The 18,524-nt window shown below is 40.3% G+C and overlaps 1 protein-coding gene and 1 long non-coding RNA gene across 3 annotated transcripts in view; one reads left to right on the top strand and one right to left on the bottom strand.

Moving 5' to 3' along the window:
* The first annotated feature begins 7,467 nt into the window (after window positions 1-7,467).
* LOC137472970 (uncharacterized) lies at window positions 7,468-8,184 on the top strand. The gene is made up of 2 exons (XR_010998534.1): window positions 7,468-8,092; window positions 8,145-8,184. It is a non-coding gene; the product is annotated as an uncharacterized lncRNA (long non-coding RNA).
* A 1,062-nt stretch (window positions 8,185-9,246) lies between these two features.
* Window positions 9,247-18,524, bottom strand: part of HTT (huntingtin) — a 79,075-nt gene continuing 69,797 nt past the window's right edge. For both annotated transcript variants that reach the window (XM_068188551.1, XM_068188552.1), the window contains 7 exons: window positions 16,971-17,161; window positions 16,419-16,533; window positions 15,978-16,191; window positions 15,729-15,834; window positions 14,199-14,361; window positions 13,395-13,555; window positions 9,247-12,421 (listed from right to left, as the gene is read on the bottom strand). In XM_068188551.1, the coding sequence (XP_068044652.1) occupies window positions 12,208-12,421; window positions 13,395-13,555; window positions 14,199-14,361; window positions 15,729-15,834; window positions 15,978-16,191; window positions 16,419-16,533; window positions 16,971-17,161 (1,164 nt within the window). In that variant the 3' untranslated portion in view covers window positions 9,247-12,207. The remainder of the gene's footprint in view (window positions 12,422-13,394; window positions 13,556-14,198; window positions 14,362-15,728; window positions 15,835-15,977; window positions 16,192-16,418; window positions 16,534-16,970; window positions 17,162-18,524) is intronic.

Genomic DNA, 18,524 nt, shown 5'->3' with positions numbered 1-18,524 from the left:
CAGGCTGGGTGAGTGGGCAGTGAGGGGGATTGAGAACTGGCTGAGTGGCAGATCCCAGAGGGTCATGATCAGTGGCACAGGCTCTAGCTGGAGACCTGTGCTGTCCCCCAGGGTACTATACTGGGCCCTGTGTTGTTTAGCTTCTTTATCAATGAGCTGGATGAAGGAACAGATGCCTCCTCTGCAAGTTCCCTGCCAACACAAAGCTGGGAGGAGTGGCCAGTACCCCAGGGAGCTGTGCAGCCCTTCAGAAGGACCTCAGTAGGCTGGAGAGGTGGGCAGAGAGGAACCTTCTGAAATTCAGCAAGGGCAAATGCAGGGTCCTGCACCTGGGGAGGGACAACCCCATGGAGCAGCCCAGGCTGGGGTCTGACCTGCTGGAAGGCAGCTCTGCAGAGAAGGACCTGGGGGTCCTGGTGGACACAAGCTGTCCGTGGGCCAGCAGTGTGTCCTTGTGGCTAAGAAAGCCAGTGGGGTCCTGGGCTGTGTTAGGAGGAGCAGTGCCAGCAGGTCAAGGGAGGAGATCCTGCCCCTCTGCTCAGCCCCGGTGGGACACATCTGGAGTGCTGTGTCCAGTTCTGGGCTCCTCAGGACAAGAGAGACATGGAGATCCTGGAGTGGGTCCAGTGGAGTGTGAGAGATGATGAAGGCTCTGGAGAGTCTCTCTTGTAAGGAAAGGGGGAGCTGAGCCTGTTCAGCCTCGAACTGAGAGGGAACCTCATCAACGTCTGTCAGTATCTGCAGGGAGGGTGTCAAGAGCATGGATCAGACTCTGCTCAGTGGTGCCAAGCAACAGGACAAGAGGCAAGGACCAGAAACTGCTGCAGAGGAAGTTCCACCTGAATATGAGGAAGAACAACTTCACTGGTCTGAGCACTGGAACAGATTGCACAGAGTGTGGAGTTTCCCTCACTGGCAATATTCAGGAACCAGCTGGACACAATCCTATTCCATGTGCTCTGGGATGACCCTACTTCAGCAGGGTGGGACCAGATGCCCCACTATGGTCCCTTACAACCTCACTCATACTGTGATTTGGTGAGTGTCCTCAACCATGTCGTGAAAGGAGAGTTCTCCCTCTTCAGTGCTCCTGTTGCAACACTCCCTGTCAGAGTATTGTCATAAAAACATCTACCTTTTGCTTGTAAGTTACCACATACTGCAAAAATCCCCATTGAAGTGTGTACAGGAGTATCCCCCAGAATGAAAGGCTCTGTATGCATTTAATAATGAAATGCCCATTTCATGTTTAGAACCAAATGAAAGGACAGATAAGAGCAACTGGAAACAGCTTGGATATTGCAGCTTCAGCCTGATAAGACTATGCTTTTACCCTACTATTCTAAATATGTCTTTTTTTCAAAACAAAAATATTTCATAAGGAATTTTATAATAATGGGGGAGCTTTCATGTCCCATCTGAAAGGGCTCCTTGAAACAGATTAAAAAAAAAAAACATCAAGGAAGGCATTAGGACTGTACCTCACTCTTTCATCAGTATATATAGTTCAGAATGCACATCAGGTGCCAGGGAACTGCTGTTCAAGGTTAAAGCAAGGTCCTTATGAAAGGGGCAATTACTCTCTAGTGACAGATAAGGAGAAGAAAGTCAAAGCTAAACCGTGCGAGCGGGAAAGGCAGGAGTGCTCAAAGGTAACTGGAAAAGCTATAAAAGCCTTTACCTCGGGAAGAGGCCACTGCAGCACCTGGCTGTGAATTCAGGTTTTAATCTGTCACCAGCAGTCCCTGACAGGCTCTGCCTCAAAGGCAGCTGGCAGGAGCCCCAGCGTGGAGCAGACCTGCAGGGATGGGGGCCCGTGGGGCTGGTGGGTGCCGTGGGGCTGTGCCTGCACTCTGCTGGGCTGCTGGGAGAAAAGCCTGGCTTCAGCATTCAGAAAAACTCTGGGTTCAGCCTTCTTGGTAAGTACTAAAAGCAAAATAAAAGCGTGTTTTTGAAAGGAAAATGAAAACCAAAGCTCATGTCCAGGGGCACCAAATTTGGTGGAGGAATCCAGGAATCCCCGTTCCACCCATGGGAAAGTCTGGAGCCACAGAGGCTCACCCTCAGTGGAAGAGAATGGAATTGGGGAACATTTAGACAAGATAGGCATACACAAGTCCACAGAATCATGTGGGATGCCTCCATGGGGCTGAGGAATCTGGCTGATGTCACACAGGCTGTGGCCATCAGGGGAGGTTCCTGAGGACTGGAAGCAAGCATCACTTCTGTCCCCCAGCAAGAGGATCTAGGAAACGGGTGTCTGATAAGCCTTAATGTTGCAATGAACATCAGAACTGTGTAACTTAAAAGTAACATCTTTTCAAAGAAGAAACTTGCTGGAATGTGATCAAGAAACCAAATAAGGCAAGAATATTACCTGTGAAAATTCAAACCATCAGACTCTCACTAGAGAAAAATGCAGCAATATGAGGAGATGCAACTGTAACTAGAAAAAGGAGAAAAACTTTTAGTATTTTTGATTTTCAGGAGAAGAAAAGAAAGCATATTTGACTTCCTCAAGTGGATGAAAGGCACCTGTATAAAAAGAAGAAAGACAGTTCTGGCTGACTCTGGAATAGTAATTTACAGGGAAAATTGTAGTTCAAAGAAAAAATAAAGTATTTATTATTTTCATAATCAAATATAAAGGAACACTCAAGGTCCAAGTCGAAGGAAAATGAACACTACTAAGAAGCAGTTTCAAGTTCTGCAACCTTCTTTCAAGTTATGTTGGAATGCATGAAATAGAAGCCTCTCTGAGTCCCTCAGAGAGAGAACGGAATGCAGGGATTGAATTGGAACCTTTAGAGAAACTGAAATATATTAAACCACACAGACATGAAGAGTGTAAGTTTTAGTTTTAAGTAAGTAGAAATATATCTTAAGTGCCTTAAGAGACAGTATTAGCTAGTAAAGAGCCCTAAAGCCTAGTTTAAAATACAGTAGAAACCTTTCACAAAATTAACTTAGCTCCAGATATAATGAAAACACAGCAGAACATTGTTTGCATTTCTAGATAGAACAGAGAGAACTATTTGTGTGAACAGATAGAACTACATGGGTAAATTTTGTGTAAGGACTGGCACTACTTTCACACATTAGAATTAAGCTCAGAGGGGTGTGGGAAATCATGTTTTTAGCTGATTGGATGATTTATGAATAAAATACCCCTATATTGGAGTGCAAAAAAAGGTGGCAGTAGCTTCTGCTGCTGCTTCTGCTCAGAAGATCGGGACTCTATGCCAAAAGATTTTAGCAGACTTTTAATACTCTGAACTCTTTGCCTTTGAGGCTGATGTATTCATGCAATAAACAACTTTACAACAACTGCTTCTGTCTCTTTGAAGACCCAAGACCCACTCAACTCAATAAACTTACTATCACAGATTACTGAAAATGGGGTTTTTTTCCTTGCTGCTCTATAAACACCATCGTGCAAGAGAAAGCTAAACACAAAAGCTGGGAGCAACCTAAAAATGCTCTCACACCTTTAATAACAGGAACCTTCAACATTTTCAGGCATAATATGGTGAAGTGGACAAAGCCATTGAAAGTGAAGAATGAGAAGATGCTGTCTCCTACCATTCCTTGGTCCCTGGGCTGTATCTTGCAATCACATTACATGAAACCTCTATTTCCCAGGAGGAACCATCCTGGCTCTGTCCTGCAATGTCCTTAAAAGTATCATAAATGCTTCTCTGTCCTTGGGTGCACCACAGCTGTTTGGTCTCCAAGGAGACCTCTCCAAGGTCCACAAATTGCCTGGATCGTGATATATTATATATGATATATCCAGGTGATGATATATCATATATTTGCACAGAGAAAAAGTAATGACCTGCAACAGGCAGCAATGAACCATGCAACTGCTTGTGGTTGGGATTTTTTTTTATTTTTTATAACAAACATGGATGCTTTTCTCTGTCTATAACTGGCCCTCAGCAGACAAAAGGTCCTTTACTCACAAAAAGTACACACCAGGCTGCTGCACAAATCCTGTCCTTTCTTCCTGCATCACATCCTGGAGATTTAGAGCAGAAAAGCACAAGGGAAAGAACATAAGTCAGACAACCCTCATCACTACCCCTTTTTGGGCCCTACTAAAATGTTAACTTCTAATTATTTCCTTTTGAATGAATGCCTATCTCATGACAGGCTTTGAAAATCTCTTCAAAATATGTAATTTAGGGCTAAATTCTTCTTTATGCTACTCAGCTTATAAAGTTATCCTGTCTACATGAGATTTTATAGCCAATAAAACATGACTAAGTACAAATAAAATAATAAATATGATCTCCTGTCCTGATTTTCTTCATGTAATTAAGCTATGCAGAATAATACAGTTTAATCATTGTTAGTTTGAGACTGGCATTTATATTTCATCTAGAGTTAATGCAGTCAAACTGAGAACAAAAGTAGCACAGATGAAGGAGAGCCAGACCTCACTAAGTTAATAATTAATAACCACTTTGACGATATATAATCCATCAGAAAAAAACACAAAAGAACTTTGGGCACTCTGAGTCTCACTGCAACAAACTGAGCACCTCATACTTTCACCAGTACATATGGGGCAGCAATCCTTTCAAGTGTAACGTGACAACTCAACATGACTTCTTACAGCACTCCATCATCACCCCTGGATTCATCATTATTTTCAAAGGTAAAATGTGCAGTTTGGATTTTTATGGACCTAAGAAGCATAGATTTGCTTAATCCTGTCATCTGAGACAACTCAGCTCGAATCAGACCAGGTTTGCTGTGGCTTTCCCACGCAGGGATACTCTCAAACCCCACTGCAGGCCAGTGGGAGGGTTGGAAAATGAACCTGTCAGCATAATACAAGCCTCTGTTTACCATTGATAACGTGACTTGGTACCAGATAATGTTTTCTGAAGCAGCAGGTCCTTTCACTATTACAGTTAGTGCTGCCTGCAAGTTTCCCAGCTGCCAGATCACATTTCTCACTTTTTTTTGTAATATTATCAGATCACACTGCAATGGGAACAGGTATTATCCACAAGCTCACGTTTAAGTAACTGCAGTATATAAATATGTTGCTTCAGTAAGCACAGACAGAACCATCCCCAAGACAACCACAAAAGCAGTAAAGCAGCCAAAGTACAGATTGAAACATTAGTGAAAGCATTTGATTTTGGTACTGATGAAGGTAAACATCTGAACAATATTCTTAAATTGCTACATTAGATGGCAAAAAAGTTGCAGGTTTATTTGGTCCCCTTCTTCAGGACTCCCAATTCATTAATAAACTCCAGGTACTTTGGATCACTCAGCCTTATCCTCTGTTACTTAGTCACATACCAATCTATTGATGGCATACAATTTTTATTTTAAAGCATTCAACAGGTGAAACATTTACTCTGGCAGCCAAGGCAGAGGAAAGAAGACAGGAGGAGAAGGAATGAGCTTAAGCCACATTACCAAGAGATGGAAGGATCAGAAGCCTGGAAAGCACTTAAAAATACCTCCCAGATCTGCAGCATCCAGTGTTCATTTAAAACAGTGGTAGTTTCAAGCAGTTAAGAAGGCAAAGAAAAATTACTATGAACAAAGTGTAATTAAGAGTATCTGCCCAAACTTGCCTGAAATAAAAATTAAACAATGAATTGTGTTATTTTCATAGATGTTAAATCAAATGCCAAAGATATTTGAAATGTCAACATTAACAAGACACACCAAGAAAAGTTAAGTTAGCAAGCTTTACACTTGCTTTTCCATTGGACAAGACAGATGCTTCAATCCTAGAGCCATTTAACAGCAAGACAGGGATGAAAACACATTTAGTTCTTCTTCCTCAGGGGAAGAAAGGGGTACAAAAGACTAAGATTCTAATTTGGATATGTTATTTCAACATTGACTTGAAGTTTTACAGTGCATATAATTCAAGATGAGCTAGATTAGCAAAAACCTTGTATTTAAATGGTCTGACTTAATCTGGTTTACAGCTCTGTGGGCATCTGGTGCATGGTCAAACCCAGCCCTCAGGGATGCATTTTGCTTGGAGCCCAAACACTGCAGCCTGGCTGAAAGAACTCCAAAACGTAAATAATGAGATAAAACAATAAGGTTGCACTTGATCAAAATCTACCCATGATGTTTGCGGCTTGAAGGATAAGAAAATAGCACCTGGGGTACGGGACTGCTCTGCCATATTTGGATGTGTACACCATGGGAAGGATCAGAAACAAAATTAAGGTGGAATTATGGCTGAAATAGAAGAGTTGAAGGCTTGACTCACTCAGAAGACAGCATTCTATATAAACTGTATGAACTTTTTCATGTTCCTACTTCCAACTTTTGAACAAACCTACAAGTTACAAATCTTTTCATCTCTTCAAACAGTTATGCAAAACTTATGGTATAATTATGTTTAATTCTACAGGCAATCAAAGCCTTTTGTCTTGTAACTGGGGTGGAGCCCTGCCAATTCCCAAATGATAGCTGCAATACTCTTCACAGCTGCACTAACTAAAAAGTAGGAAAAAAATCACAATACCTATACAGGACAGAAAAGGCAGTGGGGAAAGCAAAAAAAGTTCTAGTAAATTTAAAAAGTTCTAGTCTACTAAGTGTAATGCTTCATCTCCCCGTGCCTGGCAAGTCATCTTCAGGGGTAATATTTGCAGGAATTAAATGTTTTTTCTTCTCTGAGTGACAAAAAGATGAAGACTTTATGACTCAAACTAGTCTCCAGCTCTGCAGACAAAGGCACTTACCACAGCACAGCTCTGTCCCTCAGCTCCACGGCTACACTAAAAGGTGACACAGCGGCGGATCAGTCGCCACCAACGCCGACAGGGAAAAACAAGATGTAAAAGAAGTTACTTTGACTCAGGACAAAACCAGCACGTGCTTTCTACATTAAGCTACTACTTCAAACTTTATGCCAGAGTTTCCAGGGAACAGCCAAGTGCTGCAAAGTTAATCAAAACAAGATGTCTCTGAGCCGTTGAGTACTGCAAGAGATCCTCCAGTGTTCAGCAGCAGGACCACCCAGAAATTTCTTTTAAGATGCAAGCCCAACAGCTGGGAAACCAAGCTTCGGCAAGTTAAACCACTTCTTCTCCTGTGTAACATTATCCCTCCCCAGCACTGCTGTGGATAAATACACTCTCATTCACAAATACAGCTGTACACTTGAATTTTGCCTTTTCTGATCTCATCTAGAATCCCAGAGAAGTATTGGCAAGCATGACTGTTAGATACAATTAAAAGCTCAGCCGTGATACTTCTTGGTTAATTGCAAACAGCACAGTGATTGTGCAGCATAGATACATTTTCAGAGAGTTCAATTATTCTTGCATGTCTCAATAATACTCAGTATTTTGACAGTTGCTGGAAAGAAGAGATACTGGGGAAAAACTCTATTAAGAATGCATCAAGCTCTTTTTTTTTAAATAACCAGAGAAAAATCACTTACAGTAATAGTTACATTTTATTTTCTCTTTTAGTTTCAATGTGCAGTATTTTCAGCATTTTTGTTAAACTTAAACATACATCTAAAATTATATGCTTTTCTTTTCCCTTGAGTACAATTGCTTTTCAGGTGGGGGCTCCAAGCTTTTGCTCATCATTGCCCTCAAACTGTACCCCACCACAGGGTGCGTTACCTTATCCTTGTCAAGTTTATCCAACTTGATGGTGTGTATACATGGACTGATGGGAATGAAGCTCACACAAAATGCACATGACTAAAGCAGCACATGCTTCACAAATGCTCTGCAGCATTTATACCCAGTTACCTGAATGCAGCTAAAAACCTTATCAAGATATACCATAGAAGCTCTCCTGGGTATGGCTGTGGGATTCTCAAGATTTTTAAATGGATATTTAGGTAGCATGCACAAAGAGTTCACCCAAAATCTCTGGATTAGGTTAAAATAACAACAATAATTTTCCCCAAAATTTTGCTACTTGCTTACTCTAGTTTTTACAGCAGCTTGTTTTCACTTTAAAACACTTAAACTACTTCAAAACTAGCAAAGTATTTTGCCCTCTTGTACCTTTCAGCAATTGCGTCCTTATAACCAAAACTGTTCTAAAAGAGCAAAGCACCTACCATTGTCACTCAGTTGATTTCTACCTTTAGTAGAAAGTTTAGCTGGCATTGTACATGGAGAAAGTCTGATTTACACAATGAATGTACTCAGTGAGTTCCCCTTCTCCCATCCCTTTCAACCACCGGGTAAGATCCTGAATGACTGAATTTAATTAAACTGCTTATTGCTTTTGTTTATTGCTCATTATACCCTAAAATTTCTTTTATTATGGAAGCATAAATGCTCAGCCCTGACAGCTCCACAAAATTGTAAGACAAACCAGGTCTGCTGTTCTTGGAGAATGGTCTTTGCAGTGCTTTTGACACAACCTCCTTATCAGCTGTACAGTTAACAGCCATTGAAAAAGGAGAATGGCAAGACAGAATCCTCCTAAGGCAAATCTACTAGATATCAACAAATTACTTTTAACCCAAAAGGCTCCACTTGGTCCCTTCATTCGACCTAAATCTGTTCACTCATTACTCAGTGCTTTTGTAATGCTGCTGGTGGTTAAAAAACGAGCAATGTCTTGGTGCTAAGAAGGCATTCCTACCAAAGCAAAAGTAACACACAATCATTTACTAGATGCTTTAGGCAAGAAATGACATCTGAGTATACACTTTAGAGAAGACTTAAATAAAATCACATTCAATTGCAACTGGAAAATAACATAAATAGTAAAGAAAATACTTTGAATCCCACAAATAAGAACTGGTTTACAGTAAGTTGTCGTTTGCAACTCCTCACTCTTGCTCTCAGTGCAAGGGAGGGGGCAGGCTGAAATGAAACACAAAGCAAACTTTATTCAATGGGCCAGTGGGTAGCTGGTCCACAAGCTGGCTGGCATAGTGTTCTTAGGGAAGGGCCACATCATAGATTTAGTAATGCAGTTTCTTTGACAAGTGAATTGTAATTGAAGTTTTAAACATTAATCTGTCTCAAGTATGCTCCCAATCATGCCATACCTCTCATCCTGTAAGGCTGTAAAGAAGCCACTTTTACTGCAAAGCACATTAAAGATGCTGTCTGCTTTGTTTAGCCAGGACAATAAATGTATGTCTTAAGACCAAACACAATTCTACCCTGATCTCAATGAAAAAATGAACAGCCTGATTTTCAGAATTAGCTTTCTGTTTACAGCAAGTTAAAAACACTCTGTGAAATAAAATCTTGCATAGAGTCAGTCTCAAAGGACAAGCAGTATTTTTATTTCCTTTAAATCCAACATCAGAATCCCTTAATGGCCACTGTTCTGCTGTAACCACCCCTATGGCACACCTCATGGCTCGTGTCACTAAAAGCAGACAGGAGTGATTTTGAGTATGATTTCATTCCCAAAGAAATGAGGGTGTGGAAAGAATGTCTAGGAAGAAGACAGGAAAGTGTGCTGCAGTGAAATGTCTGAACTGAAGCACAACTTCAGTGCTCCCACACTAGGAAGACCCTTAAGCAACAACTCCTTCAGGTCACAGAGAATTTCCTAAGAGAAGGTGCCTTCTTTAGACACTTGGGACACATTACAGGAGGTATATACACTACAACAAATCTCCAAGAGAGGTTAAAACAGATGAAGTTATCACCAGTGAATCTGTGTGAGGTTGGAACTGAGTGCATCAGCTCCAGAGCTTGTCTTGAAACAGGCAATGCAAATACTTGCTCTAAGGCTGGCAAGAGGCATTTGAGGAATGGGAGTCTGTCACATCTAATGTTTTTCACCCAGCTGTGCTGACTGCTTAATTCAGTGTATTTCTTCACTGGCTTGAAAGATTCTATAGCAAGTCCCAAGCTGGTTTGGAAAGTTTCATAAAGGGTCTAGCTCCCGTGATCCCAAGGTAAAGTAATCAGCTGGTCTGTGTTAATCATGAGGAGCTTAAAATTATGAAGAATTTAACAGTTTCATAACACAACATATACTGTTATATGGTGAGAATTTGACTAACCTGATGCTTAAAAATATATTAAAATCTATTTTAAATTCTGGAAAATAGCTTACAAAAATATCTTCACTTAAACTATATATCATACAAAAACTGACTGGTGTGTGGGTTTACAATACAAAACGATTATTGGTGATTACAAAAGGGAAGAGTGATCTATACTACCCCTTAATGCAAACACAAGGCATTATATCTCACTGCCTGGAATTAGACTTTTATCAGAATTACGATAATTTCCAATATAACTCAAAAACTTTCAAACAGTATCTATTTTATTAAACCTTTTCCTGAAATCCTGTTCAGTTTCTTTTAAAAATCACCACAGTGCTGTGGCCCAAGGAAGAAGAGTAACCCAACTAAGGACAGAAAAAATTGCTCTAGATAATAAGACCTGTAGAGAGCTAAATACAGCAACATCTACAGTTGTTTCTACTGCCCATACTATCAATTTCCTCTACCAGTTTCTAAAAGGAAGCGACACCAGTGGACAATCCCTTTGTAATCAATTTACGGGCAGAAGCAACAATTTTTGGTCTAGATTGGAATTAGTTTAAATACATGGGTTTAATAAATACAAATATACACATCTGTATACATTAAATGTTGTCACATGTGTATAATTTCAACATATACATTATATACAGAAATACATACAGTACATGCTCCTCCTGACAACACTATCTCATTTTTCCAAGTGTCACCAAAAGGTGTGATAAGAAAATGAAGAGAGGTTGAATGTATGAGCTGACTGAGAACCAAGGTATCATTTCTCTATAATGAAAGACTTAAATACAACTAAAGACAAATGCTGTGCTAGATTTCCTCATGTAAAGCTTAGGAATCAATGGCATTCCCTGGGTGGTGAGTAAAAGCTAAATCTGGCCCTGTGTAGTGTCCTGAAATTCACGGATATTTGTGTTTGTGTCTAAAGCATTATGGATACAACAGGGAATAAAAGAGGTTGTGTAATCTAATGCTTTAGCCAGTCCCAAAGTAGACCACAGCAGCCTTCTGATTCTTTACTGCTACCACGTATTTGTTTACATGAGAGTGGTCCAGATGACTCCATGGTCTCAGTTAGGAAAGGCCAAATGGTTTTTGACTACTGGGGAGCTTGCACCATTTTGTCTCTTAAAATGCTATGCAGCAAATAAGAGCAGTTTCTTAAGTATCTAAAGTTTGATCCAGAGTGACTAGTCCTCTTTTTTACCACTATGTCTCAAAATAAAGGAATTAAAAGAAGCTACAGTAAAGTGGATCACAAGAATGCCTCCTTAGTACAGTTTCTCAACACAAATTAATCAACAATTTCCAGTTTTAAAGCACTTTAAGAAAAAGTGAGATGCAAAACAAGATGTAATCTGTACATTAAGATGGATTTCCAAAAGGAACATGAATTCAACAACGAGGAAAAAAAATGAGGACAATACAGATGTCAAGACATTCAGTAGCATGGCTTTTGTTCATCTCCAATTACAGCACAGCTCATGCACCACACATCTTACAATTTTACATACTGTACATAATATAGAAATATTTAAGTTAAAATTTCTTTCACTGATATACTGTACTCAAATTTGAAATCCTGAGAAGAAAAAAGAAAAACGTGTGGTTACGTATGTGCACTATATCTCTGGTATCACCAACACATACACCACTGGATATCAGAAAATCCAGAGAGAAATTACATGCTGGAAGTGTAAATCATAAAAGCCATTTTCTCTTTTCCTTGTTTGGGAGGGACATTAGGAAACAAATTCTATTCTGTACTACACAACGGTATATACAGGTACATAAAACTATGAAGTTGGCTAATGACTGCATGTTGCGATAACAGTCTGTCAGTGTCTCACTGGCTGCACCACAGTGGCTTCAGCTGCATATTGGGAAGAAGAGGAATACCAGATACCTTGCATGTGGTACTAGCTCATATTTTACAGCTTGGATGTGTGGCTCACATTAGTCCCCAGCATCACTTGACAAACACTGACATACTTCATTCCACTTAGAGGTGCTTGGTGTCAACAACAACTACACTTGACTTCTCAGGTGATTTCCAGTGCTGCAGAGCACTTGTTCATGCATGCTGGAAGGAAAACTGACAGGTCCGTATTTATCACAAATGCAACCCCAGGTATTTTCTTGATCTTGCATTCCTCGTAATTCATATTCCAACACTAGTCATGCAGTTCCACTACACATCAGGATGTTCAACATGCTGTGACCTTGTGGACATTTTGCAAACAAGTCAGTAGATGATGGTATGGGGTTCCTGGAGATGCTACCACCTCAAACACCGACTGGAAGGCTCTCCGATCCAATTCCTCATCGATCTGGTGTCGGTAGAAGTCTATGGCCACCAAACAGAAGATGTTAACATCCACTTGCTCTGATTTTCCCATTCTGCTGATAATATGTGGAAGACTGAAATACAAGTTAAGGTCATAAAACGACAGACATTGGCCCTCTTTTGGTTGAGCAGTTTAAACACTGTTCTCCATTAAACAGTTTATTCTTAAGTTCGCCAACAACGTTCATGTGCAAAATGCTGTCATCTGGCAATTAAGTGCCAGATAAATCCAAATTTTCCTTAACATCACACTATTTCTTATCCTCAGAAATTAATTTCAAGCTAGCAGTAGTTTTCTCTATCCATTGGAGCAAACAATGCAATCAGGAACTGCTGAGGGCCAAAGAGCACTGCTGTGGTTGAGAATCATTAGGACGTCTCAAACATGACAAATGGCCACTTCTTTGTCTGCACTCAAAATGCACTAGTTAGTTTTCTGTTTGTTTCAGGGGATTTTTTATTTGTTTTTAAATAAGGCCACCACACACGTGTATATATATATATATAAAAAGATAGATATATAGATAAATTGGAAACAGTCTGTTTCAATTTATTTGGCCAATGCCATTCCATTGCCAAAGCTCACTATTACAGCAGTGCACAGCCAGGGCGATAACTGCAAAATACAGTTTGGATGTAGAGGATAATTCTCTTGATTTTTGAGTTTGTTGGCTTCTTTCATTTTTTTCAATATAATTTATCTTGCAGAAGGAATACAGAGCAAAGCTTTTAAAGGTCACAGCAATACTATCTTGGTGAAGCTTTTAAAAAGTCCTTCAAAGTAAGGACTTTCCCAATCATCTTGCATAGCCAAAAGAAACTGATCTTAAAGCAGTAGTTTTAGATAACTTTGTTCTCATAATTTGTTTAGATGCTCTTTTTTTCCCCCTACAAACCCGAGGTACCAACAGCACAAAGCAATATACACCATTACTCTCTGCAGTAAAACTGCTTTTTTTGTGTCTTACACTTGCAGCACTCTTATCCTTCAAGGCTTTACACTATAATTACCCAGAAATGGCACACATTCAAATCTTTTTAGGATACATTGCTGAAATCCATTGACTGGTGGAAGCACTGACAAAAAAACAGGAAAGACTCCACATAGCCATTGCCACGGGTGTTCTTTGTGTGAAATTAGAGAGAGAGAGCATCACCCAGTCACGGACCATCGAGGATTGTCCAGTGCTGTGCAGTGTCTGGAACACCTGCAAAATATTGTACACAGGAATAAAGACAGGGTGGATGGATATGGGAAAAGGTTCAGTTTCTCTTGTACAGGTTCTCTCTTTCTACAAACCTCTGAGGGTCACAGATTGGCTTCCTGGGGACAACTCTGAGTCTAATGAATTAGTGAACTGGACTCATGACAAATGTGCCAAACTGAAGTAATCACATAGAAATATGCAACTTGTGTAGTGTTTTTGTTTTTTATAGATCACACGTGCTGTGCACATGCACTCTCCAGTGATGCACAAGCTCAGTAGGTGCTGAAGAGCCAAAAGCCCAGAAGCCCAGCTGAAGCCACAGGGGCTTGCTTGCCTTTTAGGTTCACAAGGTGATGGCTCACTCAGATCTAGAATCTGAGCACCAGGACCACAACCACTAATTTTCTTTTTATTTTCTCATTATCAGTGACTGACCTGTCCTGCTGTGAGCTTTGGCCTCTAGGTGACATGGCAATTCTAGCCCTTGATTCTGCCTAGAAACCAAAACTCACAGCAGGACAGCTTAATCATGGCAGGTTTTTTAAATCTAATTAACAAAAGTGGTATATGGCCCTTCAGCTGAGCTGTCAATTATTTAGAAGTTTTCTGAAACATTTGAGAAAAATAAATGTATCAATACTACCTTATAAACTACTGTTGCCATGAATTGTGGGTATGGCTGCTGATTGGACAGAAATTCCCCAATGACTTTGTTCATTACATCTTGTGGGGGGAAAAAATCATCAAGGAACTGTGGAAGAATCCGAGCCACTACTCGAGCTTCAAAAGGAAATCCCTTCCTGATCCTGAAAATAATAAAAAATTTAATATATTATGATTGAATGTCAACACATATCTTGTTCTTTTCCAATTTAATTGGCAACGGAAAGAACATTTTACTTTCATCTCTGAGTAGGCAAATTCTCAGCATTGATGAATTCGAATCTTCATGTAATCTTAATAACAGACTACCCAAAGAGGTCTATCAAAGCTGTCAGAAGCTGTTACAGGTGTGTCTTTACCCCACACTCTCCCCTTTTCTTTTCTGAATAACCACATTTTTTGAAGGTCTGGAATAGCACCAGAGATGAGACTTACCAACAGGAATGCTGAAAAAAATAAACAGGAACAAAAAAGGACAGGGAGATCACTCCTCCTAGTTATCAGAGAGAAGACCATTTATAAGCAGAACACTAGTTTTCATTCATAAGATCTTGGCATTTTTTATTCAAGCTCAGAATGACCAACATATCAAATGAGAAAATCAAGCTGCATTGCTGTGTAAAGTGGGGAGAAGATACTCCAACCTACAGACAATTTTGTTTAAATAACACTAATTGGAAAGTCTTTCTAATAAAGGCAGCATCTGTTGATGTATCAAGATCAAGTTACCATCATGTGATACTTCCCTGCAAAAGTTATTTTTTCTTGTAGTAGTCACATTTGTTTTGCTAGCTTTTCAGAGTGATATATTCAAAAACACTCAAGCACTGCTCTAGTTCTGCTCTCACCAAGTACAGCAGTGAAACCCTCCTCCAGTTTTATGGAAAAACCACTGAACACTTTAAAAAATGTAAACCATTACCCACAAACTACTACACAAAATCTTAACATGCTATACTCACTTAAGACAACTTGAGATTGTCAGATCAAAACAGAGGTTTTGAAATGTTCCTATTAATGAGTTCCATGTGAATACAGAAGTTTGACTGTATCCTTCCACTGCAATTACTTAACAGCCTCAGAAAGAGCAACTCTTGTGAGAAGGGAAGGGGAAAAAAGTTTTAAACTCTTAGGGTGGTTAGAAATATTATTTCACGTAAACTGGATTTATATCCTTGATTATGTAGAAGACATCCTGAAAAGCACTTAAGAGTTTGACCTGAAGGGAGCTGGAAATACATTTATGAAGTATTATGGTTTGTGCAACACACAGTATCGGTTTGGACATGTCTGGTTTTCATTTACATTCCTGCACATTTGTGCTGCCTTCAGCAATTCCATCAGTGTTACTGTGTATACCAGGAGTGTAACTTTTAGGCAATAGTAAGTAGAGAAACATGTAAGAAACATGTCAGAAACTGTAAGAACTGTCAAATAGAGAAGTGAGCACACAGTGACAAACACAATTATTTCCCTCCCAGAGCACCATTTACACATTTTGTCCTCTTACCTATCAAAAAGGACAGATACTCGTTCCATAGCAACAATCACAGATTCACTGTCGGGAGCACCAGGATTTGCATCTGGGATACGGCTGGGGCTGATTTTTTCCTTTCCTAAACCAAAATAATTTGTTACAAGTTCACTGTGGATGTTAAAATACACTTCTTTTACTCTTGGTAACAAAAATAAATTAAGAAAATTAGCACTGTTAGCAAGCCAGTCTCCCAGCACATCAGAAGTACAACAAAGTGAATACCTGTGTACATGCAAGTCAGCATTAATCCCAGGGCTGCCATTGCTCTGTGGGGGCTCTGCACATTCACCCTGTCAACACTCAGTTTAACCAGGGACTCACTGTCCAGCCTGGAAAGCTGCTCTGAAAGAAGGAGTCGTTCCAATCCTCTCAGGACACAGTGATAAATAATGGATGGTGTTGATTCATCATTTCCAGACACCATGACTCCACACATCTGAAATAAAGCAAAAAAACCCCAACTACTTGGTTTTGAGGTGTATTTAGGTCATCTTCTAGCACCACACCAAAATAGCATGGAACAGCATCAAGTATTAACAAAAACTGATGAAACTAAACCCAAAAGAATACCTACACCTCAGTATCCAAGTTAAGTGTTAAAGACAGCTAACATGGTGGTCTCAGGTTACACAACCACCCCTCACTGGAGCCATCACAACATACCTGTATAATTCCTGCAGAGAATTCAGGCCCTACATCAAGTGGGTAATTCTCGATCAAATAGAAAGCAGCTGCACACATTACCAAAATGTGCTCTTGGTTATGGATATTCACACAACTGCAAATGAGCAAAAACACTAGTGGTCACACCAAAGTTGTTTAGGTCACAAACAGAGACACTATAAACAATTTCTAGAAATTAAAAGTATTTTTGAATATGAAACGTAAGCCCTTTTTAAAATCACATAAAGTATTGCTGAGGTGCAATGAGAGAACATTGATTATCATGAAAATGACAGAAAAATGAGGTTTACGTAACACAGTTTACCAAAGACACAAAAGCCTGTACTATCAAACAGTTTTCTCATCCTCAAATACCATTTCACTCTGTAAATTAAACTTAAAATTGGATGATATTTCCAATGAAAATGCCAAAACCTGCTTGATACAACAGCCTGCTCTTAAACGTACTGGCAACTACCAACAACAGAGAGCCCTTTTGTTCAGACATAAACATGCAACAGTTTGGAGCCGGGGGAAAGAGAGAAGTCTTACTGTGCTACTCCTCTCAAATTGGAGAGCAGATACTCGCTGATAATTGGAATGAGTTGCTTTGCTGTCTCATCCAGCAAGTCACACTCAAGGATATAAAGAATTCCATGCAGAGCTCCAATCCGACTTGGCATGTGGGTGCTTCTTAGGGTTGATTCCAGCAGTCGGCTTACTGGTTCAGCCACAGCTTTATCCTAATATACCCAACAAGAGTACTCGTCAGAAATCAACACTGGTTTAAATACTGGCAAGTCATTCAGAAATACTTGGAACAAAATAAAGAGCAGAAAATAGGGAACAAACCAGAGCCTGGCTTAAACTGCTTTGAATAAATGTCACAATACAAGACTAATACAATCAGACAAGAGATGAGTTGCAGATTAACTAGGAAATTGATGCTACTTTGTTTTATTCGTGCAAAGCTATGTCACGATTTGAAATTTAAAAAACCTAAAAAAGATAAGGATTAGTTCAGTAGATAGTATGTGCTATTAAGAATATAGGACTTGAATGATTGAAATTTTGTGGCCTTCCAACGAAGCACAAAGGATACTTCCATCTGAAACAGACTGGCAGCAGACAACTATACTCTGCCACCTACTATCTGTCTGCTCAACTCATAGCATATCATTCCATCCATTTATTATTCTCTGAGACCACTGGTACTCAGACCTACCCATCTTTCCCCCCACCAACCCTATGATCTGGATGAGGGAATCAAGTGTACTCTCAGCTGGGCAGGAATGTTGATCTGCTGGAGGTGAGGGACTCTGCAAAGGGATCTGGACAGGCTGGGATCAATGGGCCAAGGCCAATGGTCTGAGGTTCAACAAGGCCAAGTGCCAGGTCCTGCCCCTGGGTCACAACAACCCCTGCAGTGCCACAGGCTGGGGCACAGTGGCTGGAAAGGGCCCCATGGAAAAGGACCTGGGGGTGCTGAGCCAGGTGTGCCCAGGTGGCCAAGAAAGCCACTGCACCTAGCCTGGATCAGCAGTGATGTGGCCAGCAGGATCACCCCGTACTTCCTAGAATCATTAAGGTCGGAAAAGACCTCCAAGATCATGGAGTCCAGTCTTTGACTGAGCACCATCAACTAAACCACAGCACTGAGTGCCATGTCCAGTCATTCCTTGAACACCTCCAGCGATGGTGACTCTACCATCTCCCTAGGCAGCCCATTCCAATGCTTAACCACCCTTTCAGTGAAGAAATTCTTCCTAATAGCCAACCCAAACCTCCTCTGGCACAACCTGAAGCCATTTCCTCTTGTCCTGTCACCTGAGAGAAGAGACTGACTCTTACTTTGCTATAATCTTTCAAGAACTTGTAGAGTCGAGCCTCCTTAGGCTCCATCCTTAGGGAGATGGTTTAGTTAGGTGAATGGTTGGACTCAATGATCTCAAGGGTCTTTTCCAGCCTAAATGATTCCACAACTTTATGTTCAGTATTCACAGGTTAAGCTGGTATCAGATGCTTCACTCCCTCTTATCAAATACCACAACTTACTGGAATATACAAAATCTATTTTGAATTTTAGTTTTGGAAAGTCTTCTCCCT

The sequence above is a fragment of the Anomalospiza imberbis genome, chromosome 4, assembly GCF_031753505.1.
Source record: "Anomalospiza imberbis isolate Cuckoo-Finch-1a 21T00152 chromosome 4, ASM3175350v1, whole genome shotgun sequence".
Taxonomy (NCBI): domain Eukaryota; kingdom Metazoa; phylum Chordata; class Aves; order Passeriformes; family Viduidae; genus Anomalospiza; species Anomalospiza imberbis.
The sequence above is the reverse complement of the archived record's forward strand: the minus strand, read 5'-3'. Positions and strand labels throughout refer to the sequence as shown.